Source organism: Panthera uncia, chromosome C2 (assembly GCF_023721935.1).
Source record: "Panthera uncia isolate 11264 chromosome C2, Puncia_PCG_1.0, whole genome shotgun sequence".
Classification (NCBI taxonomy): Eukaryota; Metazoa; Chordata; class Mammalia; order Carnivora; family Felidae; genus Panthera; species Panthera uncia.
The window spans coordinates 64,417,271-64,444,993 of record NC_064810.1 but is presented as its reverse complement, the minus strand read 5'-3'; the positions used below and the strand labels follow the sequence as shown (position 1 = coordinate 64,444,993).

The 27,723-nt window shown below is 39.1% G+C and overlaps 1 protein-coding gene across 4 annotated transcripts in view; it reads right to left on the bottom strand.

Moving 5' to 3' along the window:
- The window catches only part of CFAP91 (cilia and flagella associated protein 91), an 85,359-nt gene that overhangs the window by 13,380 nt on the left and 44,256 nt on the right, over positions 1-27,723 (bottom strand). For all 4 annotated transcript variants that reach the window (XR_007457492.1, XR_007457493.1, XM_049629422.1 and 1 more), the window contains exons 8-16: positions 23,408-23,565; positions 20,952-21,134; positions 19,921-20,063; positions 12,718-12,834; positions 11,284-11,355; positions 9,607-9,753; positions 7,912-8,133; positions 3,855-4,003; positions 3,178-3,269 (exon numbers count right to left, since the gene is read on the bottom strand). Coding sequence is in view for 2 of the 4 variants with exons in the window: in XM_049629422.1 (XP_049485379.1) it covers positions 3,178-3,269; positions 3,855-4,003; positions 7,912-8,133; positions 9,607-9,753; positions 11,284-11,355; positions 12,718-12,834; positions 19,921-20,063; positions 20,952-21,134; positions 23,408-23,565 (1,283 nt within the window). In the remaining 2 variants the exon portion in view is untranslated. The remainder of the gene's footprint in view (positions 1-3,177; positions 3,270-3,854; positions 4,004-7,911; positions 8,134-9,606; positions 9,754-11,283; positions 11,356-12,717; positions 12,835-19,920; positions 20,064-20,951; positions 21,135-23,407; positions 23,566-27,723) is intronic.

Sequence of the window (27,723 nt, the reverse complement as noted above, 5' to 3'; positions counted from 1 at the left end):
ATCTGGATGTCTTCTTTACAGAAGTGTCTATTCATGTTTTCTGCCCATTTCTTCACTGGATTGTTTGTTTTTTGGGTGTGGAGTTTGGTGAGCTCTTTATAGATTTTGGATACTAGCCCTTTGTCCAATATGTCATTTGCAAATATCTATTCCCATTCTGTTGGTTGCCTCTTAGTTTTGTTGATTGTTTCCTTTGCTGTGCAGAAGCTTTTTATCTTCATGAGGTCCCAATAGTTCATTTTTGCTTTTAATTCCCTTGCCTTTGGGGATGTGTCAAGTAAGAAATTGCTACAGCTGAGGTCAGAGAGGTCTTTTCCTGCTTTCTCCTCTAAGGTTTTGATGGTTTCCTGTCTTACATTCAGGTCCTTTATCCATTTTGAATTTATTTTTGTGAATGGTGTAAGAAAGTGGTCTAGTTTCATTCTTCTGCATGTTGCTGTCCAGTTCTCCTAGCACCACTTGTTAAAGAGACTGTCTTTTTCCATTGGATATTCTTTCCTGCTTTGTCAAAGATTAGTTGGCCATACTTTTGTGGGTCTAGTTCTGGGGTTTCTATTCTATTCCATTGGTATGACCATTACTTTTAATTGTCTATCAGTCATATTGCTTTTCACCCTTTCCTTTAGCTCACTTGCTGTGATTTTGTCCTGTTCTTTCATTTGGGATATATTCTTTTATCTCCTCATTTTGTCTAACTCTGTGTTTCTCTGTGTTAGGAAAGTCAGCTGTATCTCCTGCTCTTGAAAGTAGTGGCCTTACAAAGAAGAAGCCCTATAGTGCCCTACAGTGCAATGTCCCATGTTCACCAGAACCTGGTGCTTCAGGGGTATCTCCTATGTGTGTTGCATGTGCCCTACTTTTGTGTCTGAGTCATGTTTGCCTCTAGTCCAGTCATCTGCAATGGCTCTTTTTGCCTGTTGTGGGTAGGGTTTGGTCCCTCTGTTGTAATTTGGCCAGTCTGGTGTTGCTCTGGGCTTGATTTGGGTCAGCTCAGATGTTTGCTGGAGCTGCAGGGTGCTCTCTCTGGGTTGACCCCTGGGGGGGGGGTTGTTGGGTGGGTGAGGCCTGCAGTCAGACCACATCTGCCCATTGCTGGGTCCACAATTGAATTGGTGTGTGTGTGGTCATCTTCCCCTCTCTCTGGAGTAGGAGTCAGTCGAGCAGTACTAGCCCATTGGGGCTGCTTGTACAATGCCAGGTTTGTGGCATTACTCTCGATGGACTCCTGAGTGAAACAGTTTGGAGAAGGTGAATCCACAGGAAAACACAGGGGTGGGGTATGTTGTTAGCAAGCTAAGTGAAGAGTGTGTATGCTGTGCTGGTCCTTATAGGTGTCCATTTATTGAGGGAGGGAAATGGCACCCGTCAGCTCTTTTGTTTTTGGATCCTAAAGATCCTTGCCCCCAGCATGTTTTGAGATTAGTAAATAAATCTTCCCATACATTCACACTGCTGCTTCTATGCTGTATCTCAGTGGGGCTGGATGTTATACTGTCTCTTTAAGGGTGGAGACTATTTCCTATTGTTCTCTGGCTCTGCTAGAACTAAGCCACTGATTTTTAAAGGTGTTGAGCCCTGTTGATTATAAAATGTGTGAAGTTAAGTCCCTCTGGTTTTCAAAGTCAAATGTTATAGGGATTCATTTTTCCACTGTGGGTCCCCCTTCCCTAGGGCACCTGGTATGGGGTCTGCTCCTCTCCTTTCTGCACATTTGCAGTGTCTCACCTATGGACAGTCTCATGGGTCAGTTTGGTTCCGGACCATGTCTCCACCCTTTCTACCATTTTTGATGTGGTCTCTTCTCCACATTTAGCTGTGGAGAGTCTGTTCTGTCAGTTTTCAGGTCATTTTCTGGGTTATTTACACTGATGGGTGTGTTATCTAGGTGTATCTGTGAGACAGGGTGAGCTTAGAATCTTCCTACCTAGTCATCTTCCCTGTAAGTCATTTCAGATAAATACATGCCTGGTTGCACCCCTCTCTGATAAACTGGCACCAATAGTCTAAAAGCTCCAGAAGAGTATTCTCTTTGTAAGACAAAAATTTTTCCCCTTCTCTATTGACTACAAGCATCAATCTTCAAAACATGCCTCTTTTGACAAATAATAAGATATTTATACTTGGATACAGTCCTGGAAAAAAACAGAAGACATCTGTAGTACAGGCAGAGCAGCAGAGTAGATTTAGGACCTTCAAGCATCCTAATTTTCCAATACCAACCTTGCATGTGTCCCACCTGCAAATGGCTACTACAGTTTGAAAATCCCATATTGTCAGCATTTGCTTTATGTTTAAATTTATTTATTTTTTTAAATTTTTTAATGTTTTATTTTTGAGAGAGAGAGAGAGACAGAGTATGAGCAGGGGAGGGGCAAGAGGGAAAGGGAGACGCAGGGCTCAAACTTGCAGACCGTGAGATCATGACCTGAGCCAAAGTCAGACTGAGCCACCCAGGTGCCCATTTCATGTTTAAATTTTATTTATTTATTTATTTATTTATTTATTTTTTGAGAGAAAGTGTATGCAAGTTGCGGAGGGGTAGAGGGAGAGAGAGAATCTTAAGCAGGCTCCACACCCAATGTGGGGCTCGATCTCACAACCATGAGATCATGACTTGAGCTGAAATAAAGACTTGGCTGCTTAACTGACTGAGCCACCAAGGTACCCCCACATTTGCTTTATGTTTAAAAAAATAAAATCATAAAATACACCTCTTTTGGGAACTTGGGAAGTTCCTCTTACAGGAAGGTTTGGCTTTTGATGGTCTGTCACACTAGTAAGAACTGCACCCCATCTATACTATACTATACTGCACCCCATCTATACTATACTAGAATCAGACAGCATGAAGAAAACTTGACAAGCTCTAAAATAAGAAAATTCAGTGATACTTATTTTAAATCTCGGGATATTGAAAATAGTTTATATCTTTAAAAATCATAAAGTGAACCACTTACAGTGGCTTACCTTTTTCTTAAAAATTTTTTTTTAATGAGAGAGAGAGAACAAGCAGGGGAGGGGCAAGGATAGAGGGGGAGAGAGAATCCCAAGCAGGCTCTATGCTGTCAGCGCAGAGCAAGATGGGGGCTTATCTCACAAAGTGTGAGATCATGATCTGAGCCAGTATCCAGAGTTGGATGCTTAACCGACTGAGCCACCCAATCACCCCCGGCTTACCTTTTTCTTTGACAAAGTCCTTTTGGACCTCTGGGATCAGGAAACTATAAACCAACTCAGCAACAATCTCCTCTGACTGAAGCTTAGTTCGACTAAAAAATTAAAAAAAAAAAAAAAGAAAAACAACAAATTATTTCCTTTGTTGCCTTACTTGAGCTACTGATTTATACTCAGTTTTTTCTTGCTTGTATAAGAAACTCCAATGTTCAAATCCCATCGCTGCCTTTTCCTTGATTAAGTACTCTGAAATCTTACACTCCTGATGGGCTTGTTAACTCCATGCAAATTCAGATTTGATGTTGTCCTCCATTTAGCCTGCTTGCCGGAAAGGGAATGTTAGAGATATAACTTATACAAGAAGCCAAAAACTTTGGGGTGAAGTAATATTGCACATACTTATTCACATTGCTTTCATGCTCTGTGATATTCTGAAAGTAACTAATATGGAAGTGATCCAGACTACAGAGGATAACTGAAAATTCTATTTCTAGCACTCCTGCCATACAAAGGTCCAGGCATGTTGACTTCTGAAGAGTTATGCAGTTAAAACAATGGACACTGAAACAGGAGTTATATACTTGTTTCTCCTTGGTGGTAAAATCATAAGCTCTTGAAGAATATGTAGGGGTAACAGCAAATAGACTATCCATTCTGCCATCTGTTCTCTCGGTACAAACCGGCTCTCCATTTCGTAAGCAATGTCATTGATTTCCTCAGCCATCTTCTCAATTTCTGCCCTGGCTTGTTCTTCTGCAGTATTCTCTTCAGTATTCAGTATTATGTCTTCCAGATAGGAAGTTACAGTACTTTGGTGAACTTTAACCACCTGCAAAACCAGAATACCCCCGTTACCGAGAACAGGAATAAGTACTGTAAATAAGATCCAAAAAATGCACGAACATCGGTTGACCTTTTTTTTTTTTTTTTTAATTTTAGCACATCTATTTTGTTCATTGAGTCAACAGTCCCCTGGTTGATCATTCCTTTTTTTTTTTGTTTGTTTTGTTTTGTTTTTTTAACTTTCTTGTCAGTCTGTTTCTAGTCCACCTACCTGCCCATTCTTGGCAGCCCCTATCCATCTAGCCCATTTCAGAATTATGGGTCTTACTGAGGGTGGGCAGTACAACACTGCAGAAAGATCATTGGCTTCAGGCAATAACCCCGTTTTGGATCCTGGCTTTGTTCTCACCAGCAGTGTGACTTGATCAAACTGCCTGGCTGTGGCAGAGACTAAGAGGTATTTCCCAACGTCCTTTCTCTCCTTCCTCTTACATAACAGAGCCCATGAGCCAACAAGTGTCTAGAATAAAGACTATATTTCCTAGTTCCTGTAGTTCTGGTTGAGGGAGTACATGCAGAAATAATTTGTGCACTTTCTAGGAAGGATTCTTAAAGGGACTTCGTTTTTTCTTTTCTCATTTCATGGGGATGTAATGCCGGAGAACCAGGAATCATCTTAAACTGCCATGAAGGACAGAAAAGCAGAAAGCTACAAGGATCCTGGAACTCTGATGAATTTTTGAACTATCATACCCTGGACTGCTGCTGCTTTAAGCTTTCTGAAATTGTGAAACAGAACACACATTTAGAAAAGTGCACAGTGATAGATGTACAGTGTAATGAATTAAGGTAAATCCAGTACCCACGCAGCCACTGTGAGAATTCTAGGAGGCTGCTATTGGTTCTTCCTGACCACAGCCCCTTTCCACTCATGCTTTTATGGAAAACACTCCCACTTCTCTACAGTTTTGCTCCTTAAGTATGCAACTGTAAACAGTACAGTTCAGTTTTGTCTGTTTTACCGGTAGATGCACAGGAAGTATCGTAAGTATCAAGTGTGCCATACTTAGTTTTATATGCATTCTGTGTCAACAGATTTTGAGCTTCTTGGGGGAAGGATACCTTTCTATTTTGTGTCTGAATATTTCTTTGCACCTGAGATAATGCTTTGGGACTCAGTAACAACTCAGTCCCTGTTTTTCTTGAGTGGCACTGCAGCAGGACTCTGAGTATGTAATGTTTAGTGTACCTACACTTGTAAAACACCAAGTCCATAACCTTAAATCCCTAGACCTTCCCTATGGATGAGACCCAATGACCAGTTTAATACAGTATCAACCAACCAAAATATATTTGCTGACTGTCTTAGGTGCAGCGATCTATGCTGGTGTTGTGGAACAGGCCAAGGGATATACAGTATGCTTGCTCTCATGGAGCTCACAGTCTTCTTCAGGAAGCCAATGATACAGGTGAGTCGTATAACAGTTCAGAGGTGGCAGGTTTAATGTGGCCCACCTCTAGCAGTATACGCACTTGTGTGTTTACATGTATCTTTATAAATGTGTCAGTTTCTGGACCCGTTTGTGTTTGTATGTGCTTAAATGAAAAAGGAAACATATAGGTGGCTGTATGTGCATTTACATGTGTTTCTCCATGTCTTTGTTAATACTATATACCCTGCATTGTGCTTGTCAATGTCTTTGAATATGTGCATGCAAACATGTGTCTGTGTTTCAATATGAGTCCATGACTTTCTGTATCAACATTTCTCAATATATGTTATTTTTCTGGAAATACTTAATGTATACATTTCTGGGTTTTGGTATATTTATGTGCAAGCATATTTGTCTTTAAAAGGGCCATATGAAGGGAGATTAGGAATTTAAATGATGGATGGTATTTGAATCTGAGGTCCACAAATAGATACACTGTTTACATAAATGGTCTTTAAATCAGGCTGGGAGGGTCATCTTAACCCTTCCTAGAAATGGCTGACATTTCCTGAGGTCATTCCCACTTAGAACTACCTTCCTTGAAGCTCTTACCTCCTTCTTCCTTTCTGTGTTTTTGAGCATACTGGTTTCTGTGCCCCTTTCCTTTTTATTCTCACCCCCAGGTTGATTCTTCTCATCCCAGCTGGTTTTTCCTTAGTGATATTAGGTAGGGATAGTAAGTTTTGCCGATAATTTCTAAGTCTCAAAAAGCAACTTTTTTGGAAGCAAAATGTGTTAGGATGGTAGGAGGCTAGAGTATGGATTATAGGCTCATACACATTATAGATGATCTGCCACTCCAGTTAAAAAGCTGTACTTGACTACATGTAACTCAAAACTTAAGTTGTATAGAAGGAGAGCAATCTGTTTAGTTAAAAAAAAAAAATTGAAATCCACACAGAAAATACTATTCACAAATCAATCCTAATTCTATGAGAATTGGGTAAATCCTGAAAATCTTAGATCAAATAAGATCTCAAACGGATGCATATTTTTTAACTGAGGAGCTCAAAAGTATGCACACATACAATTCAGACAGTCCTCCTGGACAAGAAATTCTTTATGTTCCAAGTTTGCTCTTTCTCTCTGTCCCATGTGTCCCACATCTAGTCCAAGGGAAACTCTCACACAGCCTTTGCCTTGACATATTCTGGGTGTGCTGGCCACCCATACAGCCTCATCTGTGTCCACCTCCAAAGCATATGGTTAGCCCAGCTCCCCTCCTCTCCATTCCTAGGGGGTCAGACACCCTAAATGGAAGAATACTTATAAAGCTCTCCAGTGACTACAGAAAAAGAAACCAACCTCTGGGTGTATTTTGGTGTCTGTGTGTGTTGGCAGGGGGATAGCACAGCACAGTCCCTTTTAAAGAAATCTTCCTCATAAATCCCCTCCAATTTTAACACTTGAGCTTTTATATTTTTTTATGGTTTTTTTTTTTTTTTTTTTGAGAGAGAGCATGAGTCAGGAGGGGCAGGGGTGGAGAGGGAGAGAGAATCTCAAATAGGCTCCATGCTCAGTGCAGAGCCCAAAGCGGGGCTCAATCCCACAACCCTGGGATCATGACCTAAGACAAAATCAATCGTGAGATGCTCAATTGACTTTACATCTTGAATTTATATCTTGCTCATTATGCGTTGGTCAGAATTCTAATTTACCAACCTGGTACTCTAGTTTGTCTTTTTTTCTTTTAAGTTTATTTACTTTTTTTGAGAGAGAGAGAGAGAGAGAATGAATCCCATGCAAGCTCCCTGCTATCTGCAGGGAGACTGGCATGGGGTTCAATCTCACAAACCGTGAGATTATGACCTGAGTCAAAATCAAGAGTTGGAGGCTCAACCACTTGAGCCACCCAGATGCCCCTCTTGTTTATATCTCTAGCCAAAACCTCTTTTAAGTTCCATCTTGTCTATCCACCTGCTGAAATGACACCTCCACTAGAATGTCTTGAACCTAATATAAATCAACTTCCTGTTTCCACCCCTGCCCCTAAACTAATTCCACTAATTCCACTCGGAAATAGTACCATCATCTTCCCAGTTACTTAAGCCAGAAACTATACATCTTCCTTGACTTCCTGTTTCTCATTGGCCCAAACTACTTCAAGAGCCTCCTTCCTGATCTCCTGTTCCCACTCTGTCTTCCATCCAAACTGTTCTCCACACAGCAAGCAGAGTAACGTTTAAAATGCGTCACTGGGCCTCATATGTTTCCTTCATGAAGCTTACTATATTTTCTAATTCTACACATAACTGCATGTTATCTAAGTATTTAAGCCCTAGAAGAAAAGGGACCATGACTGGTTTCCAACTGTGCCTAGCATATCGCAGGAACTCAATACATATTTGTAGAACGCGATGAAAAACAAAAAACAAAAGGCATTTCATATCATGAGTTTCATTTGGTTTGACTCAGCTCCATACACACAAGCAGCTTCCAGACATCCAGCTGCCCCACTTACCTCCTTAAATATCTGGTCCTCCTCCCGCAGGCGCCTTTGCTCCACTTGGCGCCGACCACTCTCCTCAGCTTCTCGCATCCTCCGCTGCCGCTCAGCCAGCATGGCAAAAGCATGGATCCTCCTCTCTTCCTGTAGTCTCACCAGCTCTTTGGACAGGAAGTCAAACATGTCTGCCAGAACCCTTCCTTCCAGTCCAGCCAAATGGTTTTCAACCAGTGACACCTGAAAAACATTTTTAATGATACAAATTCTACTACTCACGATGATTTGTAAGGAGGGTTGCTGGACTAGCCAGAACTCTTGGTCACTTCACTTTCAGAATGCACTCAGTGTTTATTATCACTAGACCAGCCCCATCCCAAGTGTTCTTACTATGAAAACTTAGGATACAAACTTAGACATGAGAAAGTGGATTGCTCAGTCCGTCACTGATAGATTATAGTCCTCAAATTATGAGGAGGACTTAGCAAAACATTTCTATTAGTATCCACACAAATTGGGTTTTTTTGTCTTTCATTTTTATCCAGAAGGTAAAGTGCTTCTATCTTCCCAGACATGAAAGGAAATGTCAAGGTTTTTATTTAAAAATTTTTTTGGGAGTTCAATAAAATAGTGTCCCCTAGAGATTCACTCAGATACCTTTTAATTTTTTAATGCTTCATCCTTTGACACAAGTTTGGGGAATTTTAAGATCCTGAATAACATGAAAGTAGAAAACTGTGGTACTTTTTATTCTTTTAAATAACTTGAAAGTCATTAGGAACTATCTTTGAAACAGAGTAGGAAAAAGCCTACAGGGCACTTTTCCATCCAGTTCCTGGGTCTTCCAGGACATTGTGTTCCCATCTGAACAGAAGTGCACCCCAGCTCTATCATTTGCAGGGCTCTTCTTTCTCTGGTCCCTCTGTTGGGTCTCACAGTCTGTGGCTTTTTTCCTCCCTCCCCCAAACTGAGACCATCCACAAGCCTGATGTCATGTAAAAGCAATAATGTACTCATTTCTAAGCTGCTTACCATTTGTGCCCTATTCCACATGGCACAAGCATTAATGTGCATTACTAAGGGTGGGTCATACTAACTTCACTTTCATATAGCTTACTTTCATATAGCACTATACTGTGCAAATTGATTCTTTTTCATATTGATTTATGGATTAGTGGGAGAGATAGTAAAAGTATGTCCACTCTGTAGTCAGCACCATTAAAAACTCTATATATAGACAAATGCCAGAAGAAAATAGGAAAAACATTTACAGTTGTTGGGGTAGAGCTGCAATTACCAGCTGTTGTCAGGTGACACTGATGACATCACAGAATACCATGAGATATTAACATATTTAATATGCAGTTTAACCAGCCTGAGCTATGTACAGCTCCAACACCCAAAGTGCTGATATTTTAAAATATATCTCATGTCTTTTTTTTATTGCATTTATTATTTTTTATTCTGCCAAGCTCCCACTGAAATTTGGTAGAATCACCAAATATTTTTTAAAAGGGTTTTTTTTTCTTTGCAAATATAAGATCATGCTCAGTTCAGTGAGGGCATAGCCCATTCCATTTCTGGACTGCAGCAGCATTGTTCCAAAGTGCTGACTGTTGATAGAGTGATGGGATTGGGGAGAATGTTTCTTTTTTGTCATTTCATTTACTATTATTATAATGCCACTTGTGCAATAAAAATCCAGGAGACAACCTTGTGCTCATGCAAGTTCCTCTGTCGCTGTAAGGCCAGGGTCACTTGCTTCTCAGCTTTCTTCAGCAGCCTGTCATCTTCTTGTAGTGCATGGCTGGTGCGCAGCTCCTGGATCAACTCCAGTCGCTTTTCCTTGCCTTCAAACATCTGTATCAAATCAAATAAAAAAGAGACTTGCAATTAACGTCCCTTGTGCAACACATCAGGACTCATCCAGGGACTGGTGAGGCACTTGTGAACAGTGGGTTCAGTCCTGCGTTCTGGGACCACAGGGCAGGGGTGCTCCAGAGAGCTAGAGGTCAGCTCCCTTTTCTACACCTCCAGCTGCTCAGGTAGAGAAAGAGCTCAGTTATCAGTTGTTTACTCAGTTTCTTAAAATGTCTCTCGAAGACAAGGTGGTTACTACAGGAGTCATATTAAGAAACTAGAACTGGAGTGCCTGGGTGGCTCAGTTGGTTAAGTGTCCAACTCTTGATTTCGGCTCAGGTCATGATCTCACAGTTATGAGACTGAGCCCTGAGTGAGGCCCTGCACTGGGCATGGAGTCTACTTGGGATTCTCTCTCTCTCTCTCTCTCTCTGACCCTCCCCAACTTGAGCATGCATTTGTGCACATGCATGCACACACACACACACACTCTAACATAAAAAATTAAAAAAAAAAGGAAACTAGAACCTTCCCCTCATTTTCTGTGCTCCTTCCCTAAGATGCCTGAGGATGGTATTTTTCATAGCCATGTTTTCTTTTCCAAGAGATCTGCCCCTGGTTTGTAATACGGAGTCAGCTGTGACATTTTTCCGGGGAAATTTTCAAAGAGAGTAAAGAATAATGCTCAACACAAGATGCTCACCCAGCTTCCCAGACTTACTAATTATAACTGAGTCTCTTATGAGTTATAGCTGTGTGAGGAGAAAAAAATTTTTTGCTGGTGCTTTATATTAGTCCACTTTAAAAGTGAAGTATGTTTGTACAAATAATGTGGTGAAGGCTTTATAGTCAGGAAGACCAGAGTTGAATTTGCTAGCAGTTAACATAATCTCAGACTCAAATCACTTGCCTGTAAAATGGGGCAACTGATAGAAAAAAAGAGAGATGATATAAGTAAAGCAAAGAAAATATAATGTGAGCTTATAACTATGGCTTTAAAACTGTACTTATTATTACTTTGCTATTTATTATTCAGGTGTTGCTAGCTATATGCCAACTCAAATAATTATGACTTTGTGGAAAATTAGGGAATCCACTTGGTTTGTGATGCCTTAATAGTAAAAATTCAGGGGAACCCACTGACTTAGTTGGAAAAGCATGCAACTCTTGATCTTGGGGTCAATGAGTTCAAGCCCTATGTTGGGTGTAGAGATTAAATAAACTTTTTTAAAAAGTCAAAATTTAGGTAGGAAAATGGCTGGATTTAGCAATTCTAAGGAAGATATTAATTTCACTTTGCCCTGGTTACAACTGTGACCAACAGCAAGCAGGTCCTTTCTCTCTTTGACACTGTGCCACCCACTTGGACAAACTGGAACAGAAGGGAATGGGTAGGTAACTTGAGAGTATAGAGTTCCAGAGGACAGCAGGGTGCCAGAAGGAATTCACCCCAAGGAACCAAGCACATATGCGTTCTATAAATCCATCCTCAAAGGAGAAGCACAGGACCAGTGGTTGGACCCTACACACCGTGTTCTGAACGACTCTTCCCCGGAGTAACTTTTGAAGGTAGATCACAGCCATCTCTATATCTTCTTCTTCCTAAAAGAACAAAGTGAGAACCAAGCAGCTTGAGAAGAGCAGCAGTCAGCACGAAATATTTTTTGAAGACTCAGATCAAGCAAAAGGGACTGTGCTAGATGCCAGAGACTTAAAGAGAAATAAATGAGGTCTATACTCTCATTGAACATATAGTATTTTAAATGCTACTGGATTGTTAAAATTCATTCTTTTATAATGATAAGACATCATTACAAATCATATCAACAGCAAAAAATTCATGCTATCCCTACAATTTAAGCCATTTTCATTTTTCTATACTCCTTTCCAGCAAAATCTTTCTTGAAGCAACAAGTATTGCTTACACCATCCCTTTTGCAATAGTTTTTTCATGTTTGATCAAGAGTAGACAAGGAATAAAGCTAGTTTGTGTCAGAGTCTAGAGTAAGGTGTTTCTCACAAGAATTTAGATAAGCTGGTAAAATCAGAATGGACAAGATTAGCCATCTACAAAAATCACCTTAAATAACTGTGTCAAAAGCAGAAAGCAGAGTCTGCAAATCTAATTAAGGTGCCTCTAAATGCAAAAGAAAGCAACAGAAATCAATAGCATTCACACATGTGAAAGACAATGTGTTAACCACAGGGAGTGATTGGCATAAAGTCTAGCAAAGGGGATGTCCAGAAGCACATCCTGGCAGTTCCTCCACGCAGGTGACCCATCAGAAGCCCTAATGAGATCTCCTGTCAACTCCCCTCCCTCTGGCAACCTTCTCAGTACAATCTGGCTTCTTGTGAGAACTGCCCTATCCTGGGAGATGATGGGCTGACCTGCTAAGAGGTCATCTACCAGGCATCTACCAGGCAGTTATCCTTCGGTCAAGCAGGACGTTTGGATTGTGGCATCTCTAGCAGTTTCTTGGAGGTGGGGGCTGTCTAGTCTGAGTCAGTCCTAAATCCTGACTGACTCTGGTACCTCACTCAAACAGAGTTTGGAGATCTACGAAGGTGAGGTATGACTCTGGTCAAGGTGACCTCTTTGAGCCAGTCCTACCTCAGAAGCCAACCTGTCCTCATGACATCTCTGGCACTTCACTCCTCTCTGACACCAGCTGTCATCAGCCACCTCCCCGTGTGGGCAAGATGGTTACAGTAACTGATCATCATTCAATCTTCTTTTTTTATTTGACATACATGAGGATTACCTTCTGATGCCTATTTTTCTTGGAAAGATTTTGTTGTGCTTATTCGTGTGTGTTTGATGTTTGAATCATAAGAATAAATGCCATATAAGTCATATCTTGAGAAGGTAACCCTGTTAAATTGGGTTTGTTTTTAACTCAAACTATCTAAGAACAGACAGCAATACTGAATTTAGCATTTCAAATCAAATTTCAAACTTACATTGGAACTCATTTCCAAAGTTGGAGTTGGAAGGCGAGGTTGAGGTAGTGACTTTCTTTGAAGAAAACGCAGAAGTTTCTTTGGTTCAAGAACTTTATTCTTCTTATCCAATATTGCCTAGAATAATAACACCAAGTAGTGTCATTCTTTACCTTTGTATTTTCTTCCACTACCAGATCTAGTCCATAGTTCTGAAGATCAATCAGAAATTATCTTCTCTATGGTTATGCTTGGACAGTTTGAGAAAGTCCAAACCCAGGTGCTTCTGTGACCCAAGGGATGTTATGATATTCCTAAAGATCAACTAACCACTGGATAAACATGGCACATATTCTAGGTTTATCCATTTTAATCAAAGATTTGGAGGACTTAAATTTTTTTTTTTTTTTGAGATTTTAAAAGGTTCTCTCGTATGTATGCAAACAAAACCCCAACTCTTATTCTTTCACAAGAGCCTATTATCTGTTTAGAATAAGTGCCTGGGCAATAGAAAATTTCCCTGTGCCATAAATGATGGAAATATTTGATGTTTTGTTGCTATAGGGGAATTAAGGAGCATTCAAGGGCAACTGTCTCAAAGTGAGGAGCTTTCCTTTGGCAGTGAAGGCCTGCACATCATGATTCTTGAAAATGAACTTGTTTCCTTGTGAAACAGTGTGTGTGTTCTGATTTCAACATACGTTTTATTTGTTTTACTTTTGATCACCAAAAGTCCCCCAAATTATATGTAACATAGGATTTTGTTCACTGGTTCTATATTCAGCCACAGGAGGGGATACTTTTAACTTAAAAGTATCAAAAATTCTAATCTCTGTCATTTAAAAATAATACTTTAGAATCACATTTTTCTGGGGCTCCTGGGTGGCTCAGTCAGTTAAGCATCCGACTTCGGCTCAGGTCATGATCTCACAGCTTGTGAGTTCAAGACCCGCATCGGGCTCTGTGCTGACAGCTCAGAGCCTGGAGCCTGCTTCGGATTCTGTGTCTCCCTCTCGCTGCCCCTCCCCAACTCACATGCTGTCTCTGTCTCTCAAGAATAAAATAATAGAATCACATTTTTCACCACATAATTTTTACATTAGTTTTCCCACAGAAAACATACAGAAGTGATAAAACAAGCACAAAGCCAAAACTTGAAATTAGTAAAAATATGCAAATTGAGTAAAATTTGAAACCATATGAAATTACTGTGGTTGTAATAGAACCTCTGAGTTTCTACAAAATAAAACTGACACAAGATATATATATAACAGCTTTACAATAACCACAACTACTGACTCAATAAAAGCAACAGCAATCAAAAAAATAATAATTCTAAACACAGGCATCTCTTCAGTGATAGGCCCTAAATAGCACCACATGAAACCACTTTAAAACCAGTCATTCATAATATGTTGGTATCGATCTGGGAAAACAGGCACTCACATACACTGCAGCAATTAGTACATCATTTATGCAAGAAATTTGTCAATATCCATCAAAACTATAAATGCAGGCATATTGTGGGCCAGCAATTCCATGTCTAAGAATTTTCTTCTAGATATGTTCACACATGTACCGAATTATATACAAACAAGATTACTCAATGCAGTATTACTTTTAATACAAAAAACTTGAGACAATATAAATAACAAGAGGGGATTGGTTAAATATGGCACATTTAAGCAATGATATATCATGCAAAAAATAATGTAACGTAATTATGGGATGATCTCCAAGATATATTAAATAATAAAAGCACAGACAAAACCATGTGTATTATATACTAACATTTGTGTAAAAACAAGTTTAAAAAGATACTTGGAACCGCATAGCTGGGAGACAGGGATAGAAGGTTTACATTTAATTCTCTCATAGAACTCCTGAATTTTGAACTATGTGGATATTTTTCCCAGTCAATAAATAAATTCTAAATATGAGAGAAAAGAAAGAAAAAAATCACTTAAATTTTGAAAAAAAGCAATTGGATTTTTACAATTAAAAATCTTTGGTCAAGAAGTCCAATCAAAATTATAATAAAACTAACAAAAATATTTGAGAATTTCTTCAATCTCAGTCTTATCATTGTCTTGAAAAATAAAGTTCCCAGGGAGAGAGAAAGGAACATGAATGAATATGAGAATATCAAGGAAATGCTCTTACCAAACAATACATTTTAACCTGCTTAAAAGACAAACTGGCTAGGCAACTGAGTTTAATCCATAGTTTTCATAAATGAAAGAAAGAACTGATTGTTACACTCTTTTAACCTACTTTAAGATGTAAGTAATTTGACAAATCTTCAAAAATATATTCCAACCTAAATTACTACCAAGAATAGCCTGAAAATATTGTGCTGTGGAAATTCTTTTATGCCATTCTAGATATTTTTCTTCCATGATTACTGTGACATAGCCCATAAAGTATTTTTTAAACCTTATACCACCTGTACCTTCATGTTTCTATGATTCTGAATTCTCAAAATAATGTTAGCCATAAGACTAAAAGCAGATACACTGTCTGGACATAAGCCTGATATTTAGTGATTCTCTTCAATTCAAACCAATATTCTAAACTAACAGACTCCATACAATGGCATCTCATCCCAAATCCAAAAGGACATATAAAAACAAGGACAATAAAATAATGTGAATCCTATGACCCCATCAGCTACAACAAACATTAAACACAGCCCAATGTCTAGCCAGATTAGAATAAATCCCACATTATGCCTATTTACTTCAGTTCTTATTGCTTGATAAAAGATGTCAGGCTATCAAAAACATTAAAAGGTATTCCAAAGGAAAGGGGGAAAAAAAAAACCCACAAAAACACAGTCTAAAGAGAGAAAGCAATTATCAGAACCAGATTCAGATAGGACATAAATGTTGGAATTATCAGACAGAAAATTTAAGATAACAATGATCAATATTATGTTAAAGGCTCTAATGGAAAAGGTAGATGACATGCAAGAACAGATGAGTAATGTAAATAGAGACAGAAACTCAAAGAATCAAAAGGAAAGGCTAGAAATCAAAACACTATAACAGAAATGAAGAATGCCATCAATGGCTCCTCAGTAAACTCCACATAGCTATAAAAAAAAAAAAAAAAAGAATCCAGGAATTTAAAGATAGGTCAATAAAAACTCCTCAACCTGAAATGCAAAGAGAAACAAACAAATAAATACAACAAAACATCCAAGAACTGTGAGACAATATCAAAAGGAGTAATGAGTGCAACTGGAATGCGAGATGGAGAAGAAAGAGAATGCAGAATAAATATTTGGAATAATAATGGCTGGAAACTTTGCTAAATTAATGACAAACACCAACCTACAGATCCAGAAAGCTTAAAAAAACGCCATGAAAGATACATACCTTAAACACACACACACACACGCACACAAACACCACAGGCATATAGTATTTAAATTAGAGAAAACCAAAGACAAAGAAAGAAATCTGAAAGAAGCCAGAGGAAAAAACACCTTAGCTACTGAAAAACAAAGATAAAAATTATAGTGGAATTCTAGTCAGAAACCATCCATGCAAGAAGAGAATGGAGTGAAATCTTTGAAGTGTTGGGGGAGGAAACCCCACCAACCTAGAATTCTATACTCAGTGAAATCATTATCCAAAAGTGAAAAGATCACAATTTTATACTTAACTGCTTCAAAGGATACTATCAAGAAAGTAAAAAGACATCCCACAGAATAGGAGGAAAATCTGCAAATCATTTATCTGATAAGGGTAGGCCTCAGAATATATACAGAACTCCTATACCTCAACAATAAATAGACATTAAAAGTAATGTCTATAATAAACAATTAAAAGACAACCCAATTAAAAAATGAGCAAGGAATCTGAATAGACATTTCTCCAAAAAAGATATACAAATGAAAGGCACATGAAAGATGCTATAATTCATTAATCATTAGACAAAAGCAAATTGAAACCACAGTGACATACCACCTCACACACACTAGGATGGCTATAATAAAAAGATGGGAAGTCACAAGTGATGGCAAAGATATGGAGAAATCAGAATCCTTATACATTCCTGGTAGGGATGTAAAACAGTGCAACCACTTCTGAAACAGTCTGGCAGTTCCTCAAAAAGTAAAACATAGTTACTATGTGATCCAGTAACTCCATTCCTAGATCTAAAGCCAGGAGAACTGAAAAACTTATGTCACTCAAAAATCTGTACACAAATGTGCACAGCAGCATTGCTTAGATAAAAAGGAGAAACAACTCAAATTTCTATCAACTGATGAGCAGATAAACAAATTGTAACACATCCACACAATGGAATATCATATAGTCACAGAAAGTAATGAGGTACTGAGACCTACTACAACATGGATGAACTTTGAAAACATTATGCTAAGTTAAAGAAACCAGACACAAAAGGCCATACATTGTGTGATTTCATTTATATGAAATGTTCAGAATAGGCAAATCCATAAATTGAAAGATTAGTGGTTGCCAGGGGCTATGGGGAAGAGGGTAATTGGGAGTGACTGCTAATCGATATGGGGTTTCTTTTGGGATAATAAGAATGTTCTGGAATTAGATAATGGTTATGGTTGAACAATCTTGTGAGCATACTAAAAACAACTGAATTGTATATTTTAAAAGGGTGAATTTTATGGTATTGAATTATATCTAAAAAAAAATCATAAAAGAGAAACGAAGACTTCTTGAGACAGACAAAAACTGAAGGAGTTCTTTGCCAGGAGACCTGTCCTGTAATAAATGGTAAAACAAGTTCTCCAGGCAGGAGAAAAATGACATTGGTCAGAAACTTGCATTTCTATAAAGAAAGGAACAGTGGCACAGAAAGAATAAATGAAGGTAAATTAAACTATTTTTTCTTATTTTTAATTGATCCAAAATATAACTGTTAAAGCAATGATAGTAAAAATGTATTGGGTGATTATAGCCTATGGATCAGTGAAGTGAACGACTACAATGCCACAGGGACTATAGGGAGGAACTGGGAATAATCTGCTATAAGGGAAATGCACTATTTGGAAAGTGATAATATTACTTGAAGGTGGACTTAGATTATTTTATATGTAAACTCATATACTAGTTCACAAGACAAGCCTCACTAAATTTCAAAGAATAGGGATTCCTGACCATAGAGCAAATGAGTTAGAAGTTACTTCAAAAACGAGTTAAAATTCCTGCATATTTGGAAATTTAAAAACTTAAATACTCACAGGAGCAAAAACCATAACAGATGTTTTTAAAAAGTTAGATACTAATAAACACTTCATATCAAAACTAATGAAATATACCAAAATCAGTGTTTTGAAGGAAATGTTTAGCCTTAAATACTTTATAAAACTGATGAGTGCCTGAAAATTAATGAGCTACATGCCTACTTTAAGTTAGGAAAAGAACTACAAAGCAAAAAGAAAGAAGAGAGAAAGACATAATATGAATGGGAGTTAATACAATTGATAAAATATTATAGTAAAGAAAATCAACAAATTTGGAGGTTCCTTCCTTGGAAGAACAATACCAAGAAAATTAATAAGCCTCCAGTAAAGCTGAATAAGAAAAAAGAGTTAAAGCACAAATAAATAATATTATGACTGAAAAAGTAGGCACGGTTATAGATAAACGCTAAGAAGATTATAAAATAATACTATCAACGTATGCCAAAAAAATTTGAAAAGTTAGGTGAAATGGACCTTGTAAAGAATGTAATTTACCAAAACAATGCAGAAAGATCTGTAAATAGTACAGAAATGAAGGAGTGGTGAAAGCTTTCCCATGACATCTCAGATAATAATTCTACCAAACTGAAGAAACAGATCATCTTAAGCTTAAACTCTTTTCAGAAGTAGAGAAGAAGGAATACTCTGCAGTCACTTAAGAAGACCTGTATAACTCTGACACCAATACTGTACAGAATCAAAATGAGAAAGAAAAGTAAGGCCATTTCACTCACAGATATAGAATCAAAATTCTGAAAAATAAACTAGTAAATCAAATCCAACAATGTATTAAAAGTAAGATAAAACACCTTGACCAGGTTAGGCTCATCCCCAGTATGTAAGGATAGGTTAATGTTTGTTTAAAAAAAAAAGGCAACTATAAATGTTCCTTATTATAATAATTTTAAAAAGAAAAATATATAATTATCTCAATAGATACAGCTGAAACATGTGACAAAATACAACATGAACACATGATTAAAAGCTTCAGTAAATTAGGAACAGAAGAGAACTTCCACACCCTAACAAAAAGTATCTACTAGCACATCTTACAGAAAGTGAGAGAATAATGAATGCAGAGTTCAAATGGGTAAATGGAGACAGGGGGATGAGGTGGGAAGAACCACATAAATACACATGAATTACTGTTAAGGTCCTAATTTTTATAGTGAGTATGGGCTCCCATGGATTCTTATTCCATTACCAAAACCAACTGAACAAACATACGTGGACCAGTGGGGAGATTATGTCGTGGACCAGAGAGTCTCAGTGTAGTTCCTACAGATCAGCATTACCTGGAAACTTGTAACAAATGCAAATACTCCAGCCCCACTTCTGACCTACTCAATCAGAAACTTTGGGGTTGGGCCCAGCAACACGTGTTTTAACAAGCCCTCTGGGTGATTCTGATGCCTGCTAAAGACTGAGCAGCACTATCATAAACCACGAATTCTAGAGTCTATACACCTACAGTCCAATTAACACATGGGAAGCACAGCTGGTGGCTCCTCTGTACTTGTTTCATGGGGACAACCATTGCACTTTCTCATTTAGTTGAGCTTTAAACTAGATCAGAGAGGCCTTGAATGTGACTCCCTGTTACCCTGGTAACAAATCTAAAAGGGAGAAAATGAGGCCTAGTACACTATTAAAACCAGCAGTAATTCCTAACACTAGAAAGTTGCTACGCCTCAACGTAGTCTCAGATATTATGGAGATCCAAAGTCAGAACCACTTTTAGGAAGTAACATGACTTCCGCCAAGAAATTGGAGAACAACCTCCAAGAGATTTTCCTACAGTTTGAAATGAGGAAAAGAAGCATATTCATTCAGCATAGCAGAGGCAACTTCCAGAAGAGAAAAATCTAGGGAGGAGAAAAAATGTAGAGTTATGTGTTGAGAACTACTGGACATTGCAATTTTGGAGGTATAGTATTTCACTGCAAAAGTCCCACTAGAAGCATCTTGTCTATGAATAAGGATTATTATACCTTATGAACCTCTGCCAACTCATGGTCCATTCTTGCTGCCCTCTTGAGAAAACCAGCTTTCGTGGTAGTGACTTTTGGCTTTGGAGGTCTGATTCGGGGTTGTGTCACAAAATCTGGGAGACATGACTCAAGTTCAACTAATCCTACAGGAAAGAAGTACATGTTTTTTAGTATTTGGTGATTAAATTTAGCATTTTGAAAGCGTATTGTTAGTTTTAGGAGCTATTTGCCAAGTGGTTTCATTTAGAATTATTGATGAGGTAGAGCCCACATAATTGGAGTGGACCCAAAACGTAAAGCAAATTTCTGCATAATTAACTCATGTTCTCAGTGACTTAAGATTGTAAAATGAGAATCCATTCTAATAAAATATTTCCCTACAAAAATTTAGTAAATTCTACGATAATAATCAAGAGAAAATTAATGGTCATACGATACATGGGATCATCATTCTAAAGTAGATGTACACAAATTTATCTTATTCTGCTCTGGAGATGATCAGCCAGAGACACAAGTTCAAGAGTGTGACCATCAACTCATGATCTTGGCCATATACATGATGCTTCAACTTGTCAACTAAAATTTAAATAATCTAAATAAGCTTCTCTTGGACTTTATAAGAGGTACAGCTCTATGAATTTATCCCCTGGTTATCCATTTCCTTGCCCACTAGTTTTCTAGCACTTCTTAAAGGGCTGATTTCGTTATATATTTCTTGTTTGCTTTGAAAATCTGATATAAAAGCTTTTTCAGTTTCATTTTTGTATAACTTTATTAGTGACACTGAACAAGTTTAAATGTTTAGTAGCTAAGCATTGATACACTGTTATATAGTATATCCATTTATTTGAGTCTTAGCAGTTTTTATTGGTTTGTATGAACTCATATTAATAATATTGAATGTGTTCATTGCTATTTCTTGAAAATATTTTTACTTGTTGTTTAGCCTTTAATCCAATACTTCTTTATCTTCTAGTACTTTAATCTAATACTCCTCTTATACTGGACTTGTTATCATGTAAACATCTTACCTTCATAGGTGTTGAGATAGTGGTTTTTTACTACAAAGTCCTCTGAGTTGTTATCAGGGAAACGACCAAGGCGAGACAAAGGCCCATAGACCTGGGATGCATAGTCAGAATAATCCTTGATGATATTTCTTCTCTCCAACTTCCCTTCTATATTCTTTCCCTTTCCCACAAGTTTCCTGATTGCTAGAATAAAACATACCTCTGTGACTATCTCCAAAATATAGTTCTAAACAAATGCATAATAATAGGCCAGTTTTGTTTTTGTTCACAGAGAAACTACTGAACTGTGCAGTCATGAAGACCACTCACTGCAAACAGAATATAACACTAAAAACAGAGGTTAGTCCTCTGTGTGGCCCAGATCCTCATGAGACAAGCGGGAGTGACAGAAGTTGAGTCAATTAGTGTCCTCAATGGGTACTTGTCAAAAATCTTTTATAACTGGGGCACCTGGGTGGCTCAGTTGGTTGAGTGTCCGACTTTGGCTCAGGTCATGATCTCCTGGTTCGTGGGTTTGAGCCCTGCATTGGGCTCTGTTTTGATAGCTCAGAGCCTAGAACCTACTTCGGATTCTGTGTCTTCCTCTCTCTGCCCCTTGCTCACTTGTTCTTTCTCTCTCTCAAAAATAAATAAACATTAAAAACTTAAAAAAAATTGAATAACTGCATTCCAAGCTCTGAGGTAAGAAGGTGTATTCGGCAAAAGTCTTCCAGGCTTACAAACGAAACTCAAAGTAACTGAAAAATACATGTTCAGGGGAGATTTGGAGAATTATTTTCTCCTAGGAGAATAATTGCAAGGGAGGGAGACTACAGGTTCTTCAGTAATCTGACCATCTTGGTTAACAATAGAATAAAGCACAATATATCCCAGCTTAGAGCTCTAGAAGTGTTTGGCAGTCAGAGGGAAAAGGCTGAGCTGTGAACATTCAGAGTTCATTCATCTAAGGAGTCATGCTTGCTACCTCCACCGGCTCCTTCTCTTTCAGTCCTATCACAGAGCCAGCCGGTTTGAAGGCTCTATGCTGTGTGCTCTCAATGCATGCAAAGTCATACTGTGGGACTGCCAAGTCTTGTTGCAAGAGGCAGCTGCATGCACCACTGCTGACTTGTGGGTGTTTATGTTTGATCCTCAGTGCTTCTGTGTATAACTTGGGATTTTAGAATTAAATAAAAATAGTTAACATTTTATTATTTACCTACAAAAGTTAGTCAACTCATCATTAGTTATACCAAGTACTGAAAAGAAAAAATGTTGACAATGTCTAACTACATACCTCGAAGCTAGTTAAAAGTTATTTTCTCACACACACACACACACACACACACACACACACACACGACAAGTTCAGGGGCATATAAGTGAGCAGACAATAGGTGCCTCACTTATGATGGGAGGGAGTGGGGTCCTTGAAGGCCTCCCTGAGGAAGTGACATTTGAGTTCTGTCTTAGCCAGGGTTCCCCCAAAGGCAGAGCATGAGACAAAAGCAGTTGTGCAAGCAGTTTATTTGGGAGGTGATCCCAAAGGGCAGGAAGAGAGGGACAGGGGGAGTAAAAAAAAAAAAAAAAAAAAAAACTACTACTCAACCCATTGTTAGTATTGTGAAGTGCTGAAAAAAAAAAAAAACAAAAACAACTGTTGAACATGTATACCTAGCATCTAGTTAAAAGTTAAAGTTCACTAAAAATAATTTTATGGAATTAATTTTTATAACTGTTTTACTTTTGCTAGAAAAATAATAAATTTGATTTTTTAAGTTGTAATTACATTCTGTTATTATACATTAAATTGATAATTTGCATATATAATTGATACATTACAATTTTATAAGGAAATTATATTAAAAGTTACTAAGCAAATAAAGCTATAAAGCTAAATCCTAATAAGTTAATTTTTTTAATTTTAATTTAGTTTTTATATAGTCCTTAAAAATTTTTTATATAGTCATTCTTAATCATCCACTGACTACTCCTTTTATATGTACAGATACAATACATAAACAAATCCATGGTATTAAAATTTCATGGGAGGGGGCAAGCAGGAGAAAATATGTCTACATGTCTCATTTAAGGGAAATAATTTTAAAAAAGGTTGAGAAATTGGGCTCTCTGGGAACTCAACCCATGAGACTGGAGAGTCTCATGGAGACTACTCTCCCTCTCTCTCCCTCTCTCTCCCTCTCCCTCTCTCTCTCTCACACACACACACACACACACACACACACACACACACACGTGTGCATGCCAATGTCATTAACTTGACTACCTGTTAGAACATTACTACTTGGTTTTCTTAGAAATTTTCCTCCAGTCTTCTACTTTTGAAAGTAACTCTTTTCCTTTATTCATTTAATAACACTAGGACTCATAAGAATTCTATCTAAATCAGGTTTGGTCAAAGATTCAAAGCAAAGCCAACTTTCCCATTTTCTTCATTGTTCATATTGCACCTTTACCTGATACATGTCTGTGCTGAATCTGTGCCAGTTTTGCCTCCTTTGCTTCCTGCAGTTTAGACCACTGGGCATTCAAATGCTTCATGTTCACTTCATTTTGATTCTCATCACGCTTCTTCAGCAGCTCTTTTAGGACTTCTAGGCGAATCTCCTGCAGTCTTTAAATTACCAAACATAAAGAAGTATGTGGTATCTCCAACAGAATGTTCTACTAGAGAGAAAGGGAACGCCTGCCATAAACAGGATCTTCTCTTTGGGCTGGTATCATATTCATGTATTTTAAAAAGATCACTCTGGCAAAAGTGTGACAAATGGATTAGGTGCTTGGGGAGGCAACTCAACAATAAGTCTCTCTATAATAGGACTATGTCTGGGTGTAGTTCTGAAAGGCAAAGAGAAGTATGGCAGGTAAAAAAGAAAAAAAGGGGGGGCGCTCTCAAGGCAGATGAGCCTAAATGAACAACAAAATGTATGTGCACAGTTCCAGGTCAACAGATATTGGCTAGAGGGTTAAGTAATAGGAGTGACGAGAAAATGAGGCAGCATGCTATCTTAAGGAATAAATGTGAAAATGCCAGGGTCTGGCATATACAGGCACTCAGTCAATCTTTGCCTCCCTTCCCCTTGTCTTCACCTTGTTCTCCCAGAGCTACCTTGCTCATGTGTATATAACCATGTATAGATGACTTCAAAATCTGTACCTCAAGCCCAGGTATTTCTAAACCAGAATTCCTGTCTACTTGAATTTCCAGCTATCCCCTGACAACCTCAAAAACGCCTGCTCATTTTGTTCCCCCCGAAATCTACTGTTTCTTATCTCTTCTTCCCTCCTGTAATGATTCCTCCTCTAAAGCACTTCTCGCGTCTATTCCCTAGCTCATGTTTTTGTCAACCCTCTCCTAACTTGGACTCTAGTTGCTAATCTAGTCTCTCTTCCTTCCAATCTTGCTCCACACAGCTGTCAAGATTTTCCTTCTTAAAATAGAATTTGAACATTTTACTCTTACTTAAAAATTCATAGACTAATTCATTCAGCCACTCATTTGTCAAATATTTATTAAGTGCTCACCGTATGCCAGGCAGGAAACAATGATGAACAAGATAAAACACCTTCTATCAAGAAGCACTGTTCTATTGGAGCAGGAGTATCAACTAGCATTTTATAAGACAAGGAGACACATACCAGACCAGAAGAATGAAAAGACTGTGGGAGAAGAAATGACAGAGCATCTATGTTTAGCACTATTCCCAGTAGATGTGGGGAAGGTTGGGAAGGCTTCCTTACAGGAGGCATTAACTCTGTAGTCTTGAAGATAAACAAGGATTGAGATTTGCCACATTGACAAGGAAAAAGCGATGCCTAAGCAGAGGAATCTGAATGTTCAAATCAAAGGGCTAGAGACAGAGCAAATAGGTCATGCTGGCAGGGGGTCTCAAAGTGAACGTAGAGGGGAGGGTGTGGAAGTAGTGACAAATGAAAATGGAGAAACAGGTATTTTTTAAAAAATAAGCCATACACCAATAGTCACCTTTCTCTCTGGAGTTAGAAATCCAAGGTTTGGTTCTCAAGTTCATCACTTACCTCAATTCCTTCAGTCATAAAATGGACGTAATAGTATCTATCTATCCATCCCATAAGGTTGTTGTGAGTATTAAATGAATTAATGTCTACAATGTGGCAGGACAGTGGTTCTCAAACCTAAACATGCATCAGATTACCTGGAGCCCACGGCCTGACTCAGTAGGTCAGAAATACCTACTGAGGAGTACTGCGGAGGGGCCTGAAAATCTGCATTTCTAACAAGTTCCCAGGTAATGCTAATGCTGCTGGTTTGTGTATCACACTTTGAGAACTACTGGCTTGGAACAAACATGGCTCCAGCACGTGGTAACCTCTCCACAAGTGTAACATGCTCTACGAATATCATCGTCATCACTAATATTATCATCTACCTGATGGCTTCTTACCCTTCAACACCCAGCTCAGAGGCTACCTTCTCTCAGTTTTCCCAAATCTCCACTCACTCCAAACAGAAGTAGCCAGAAACATTTTAAAGGTTTTTAATGTCCTTCTGATAAGAATATACCTCTCTAAATTGCAGCACTAAATTTAATTTTCTACAGACAGGATTGGGTACCTGATACCTATTTTGCCCCAAAGTACTTTACATTCTATTAGCTGCAAGCTTTTACCAAAACATCACACAGTCTGGATTCAGGGTTAATAGAAAGTGTTGTAAAAAGACAAACATATTTTGAATTCAGAACCACGTTGAGTCTAACTCTCCTGGTTCTTAACTCTAAGCACAATGTCAGGGGCCATGGTAGCATTGCTATGAGTAACAAAGTGCCTCGGCGCAGCCTGGAACAAAGAACAACCTCAATAAGTTCCCTTTCTTTCCTTTCTTTCTTGCTGGGGAGCTGGAATTTGGGGGTTTTCATCATTTCTACACCTTCCAAGGACAGCCTCATTACTGAAAATACATTAGTTAAATGACTGAAAACCAGAAGTACCTTGGCATATTGTTGTTTATCCACCGTGAGTTCATTTCCTAATTGAGGAATTCCACAATTTGTCTTTAAAGTAGAAAATGCCCCTGTTAGCTGTAGCTAAAACCCAAGGTGTCCTGACTGTGAATCCAGTACGAGGGGGAATAAGAGACAGTATTAGCTAGGAGGCTGATGGATATGAAGAGGGCCAAGGCCTAGGCAAAATGGCATTGGGAATGAACAGAAAGGATCAGTTTGACTGGTGCAGTCACTCTGGAAAACAGTATGGAGGTTCTCCCCAAAAATTAAAACTAGAACTACCCTACGACCCAGCAATTGCACTACTAGGCATTTATCCAAGGGATACAGGTATGCTGTTTCAAAGGGACACATGCACCCCAATGTTTATAGCACCACTACCAACAATAGCCAAAGTATGGAAAGAGCCCAAATGTCCATTGATGGATGAATGGATAAAGAAGATGTGGTGTGGAGGAGGGAGGGAAGATGGCGGCGTAGGAGGACGCTGGGCTCACTGCGCATCCTGCTGATCACTTAGATTCCACCTACACCTGCCTAAATAACCCAGAAAACCGCCAGACGATTAGCAGAACGGAGTCTCCGGAGCCAAGCGCAGACGAGAGGCCCACGGAAGAGGGTAGGAAGGGCAGCGAGGCGGTGCGCGCTCCACGGACTGGCGGGAGGGAGCCGGGGCAGAGGGGAGGCTCGCCGGCCAAGCAGAGCCCCCAAGTCTGGCTGGCTAAAGCGGAGGGGCCTGATGGACTGTGTTCCGACAGCAAGCGCGACTTAGCGTCTGGGAGGTCATAAGTTAACAGCTCTGCTCAGAAAGCGGGAAGGCTGGAGGACAAAGGGAGGGAGAGCTGCTGAGCCCCCGGAAGACAGAGCTCAGTTTGGTGGGGAACAAAGGCGCTGGCCAGCGCCATCTCCCCCACCCATCCCCCAGCCAAAATCCCAAAGAGAACCAGTTCCTGCCAGGGAACTTGCTCGCTCCGCGCAAACACCCAACTCTGTGCTTCTGCGGAGCCAAACCTCCGGCAGCGGATCTGACTCCCTCCCGCTGCCACAGGGCCCCTCCTGAAGTGGATCACCTAAGGAGAAGCGAGCTAAGCCTGCCCCTCCGGCCCCCGTGCACCTTGCCTACCCACCCCAGCTAATACGCCAGATCCCCAGCGCCACAAGCCTGGCAGTGTGCAAGTAGCCCAGATGGGCCAGGCCACCCCACAGTGAATCCCGCCCCTAGGAGAGGGGAAGAGAAGGCACACACCAGTCTGACTGTGGCCCCAGCGGTGGGCTGGGGGCAGACATCAGGTCGGACTGTGGCCCCGCCCACCAACTCCAGTTATACACCACAGCACAGGGGAAGTGCCCTGCAGGTCCTCACCACTCCAGGGACTATCCAAAATGACCAAATGGAAGAATTCCCCTCAGAAGAATCCCCAGGAAATAACAACAGCTAATGAACTGATCAAAAAGGATTTAAATAATATAACAGAAAGTGAATTTAGAATAATAGTCATAAAATTAATCGCTGGGCTTGAAAACAGTATAGAGGACAGCAGAGAATCTCTTGCTACAGAGATCAAGGGACTAAGGAACAGTCACGAGGAGCTGAAAAGCGCTTTAAACGAAATGCAAAACAAAATGGAAACGACGACGGTTCGGATTGAAGAGGCAGAGGAGAGAATAGGTGAAATAGAAGATAAAGTTATAGAAAAAGAGGAAGCTGAGAGAAAGAGAGATAAAAAAAATCCAGGAGTATGAGGGAAAAATTAGAGAACTAAGTGATACACTAAAAAGAAATAATA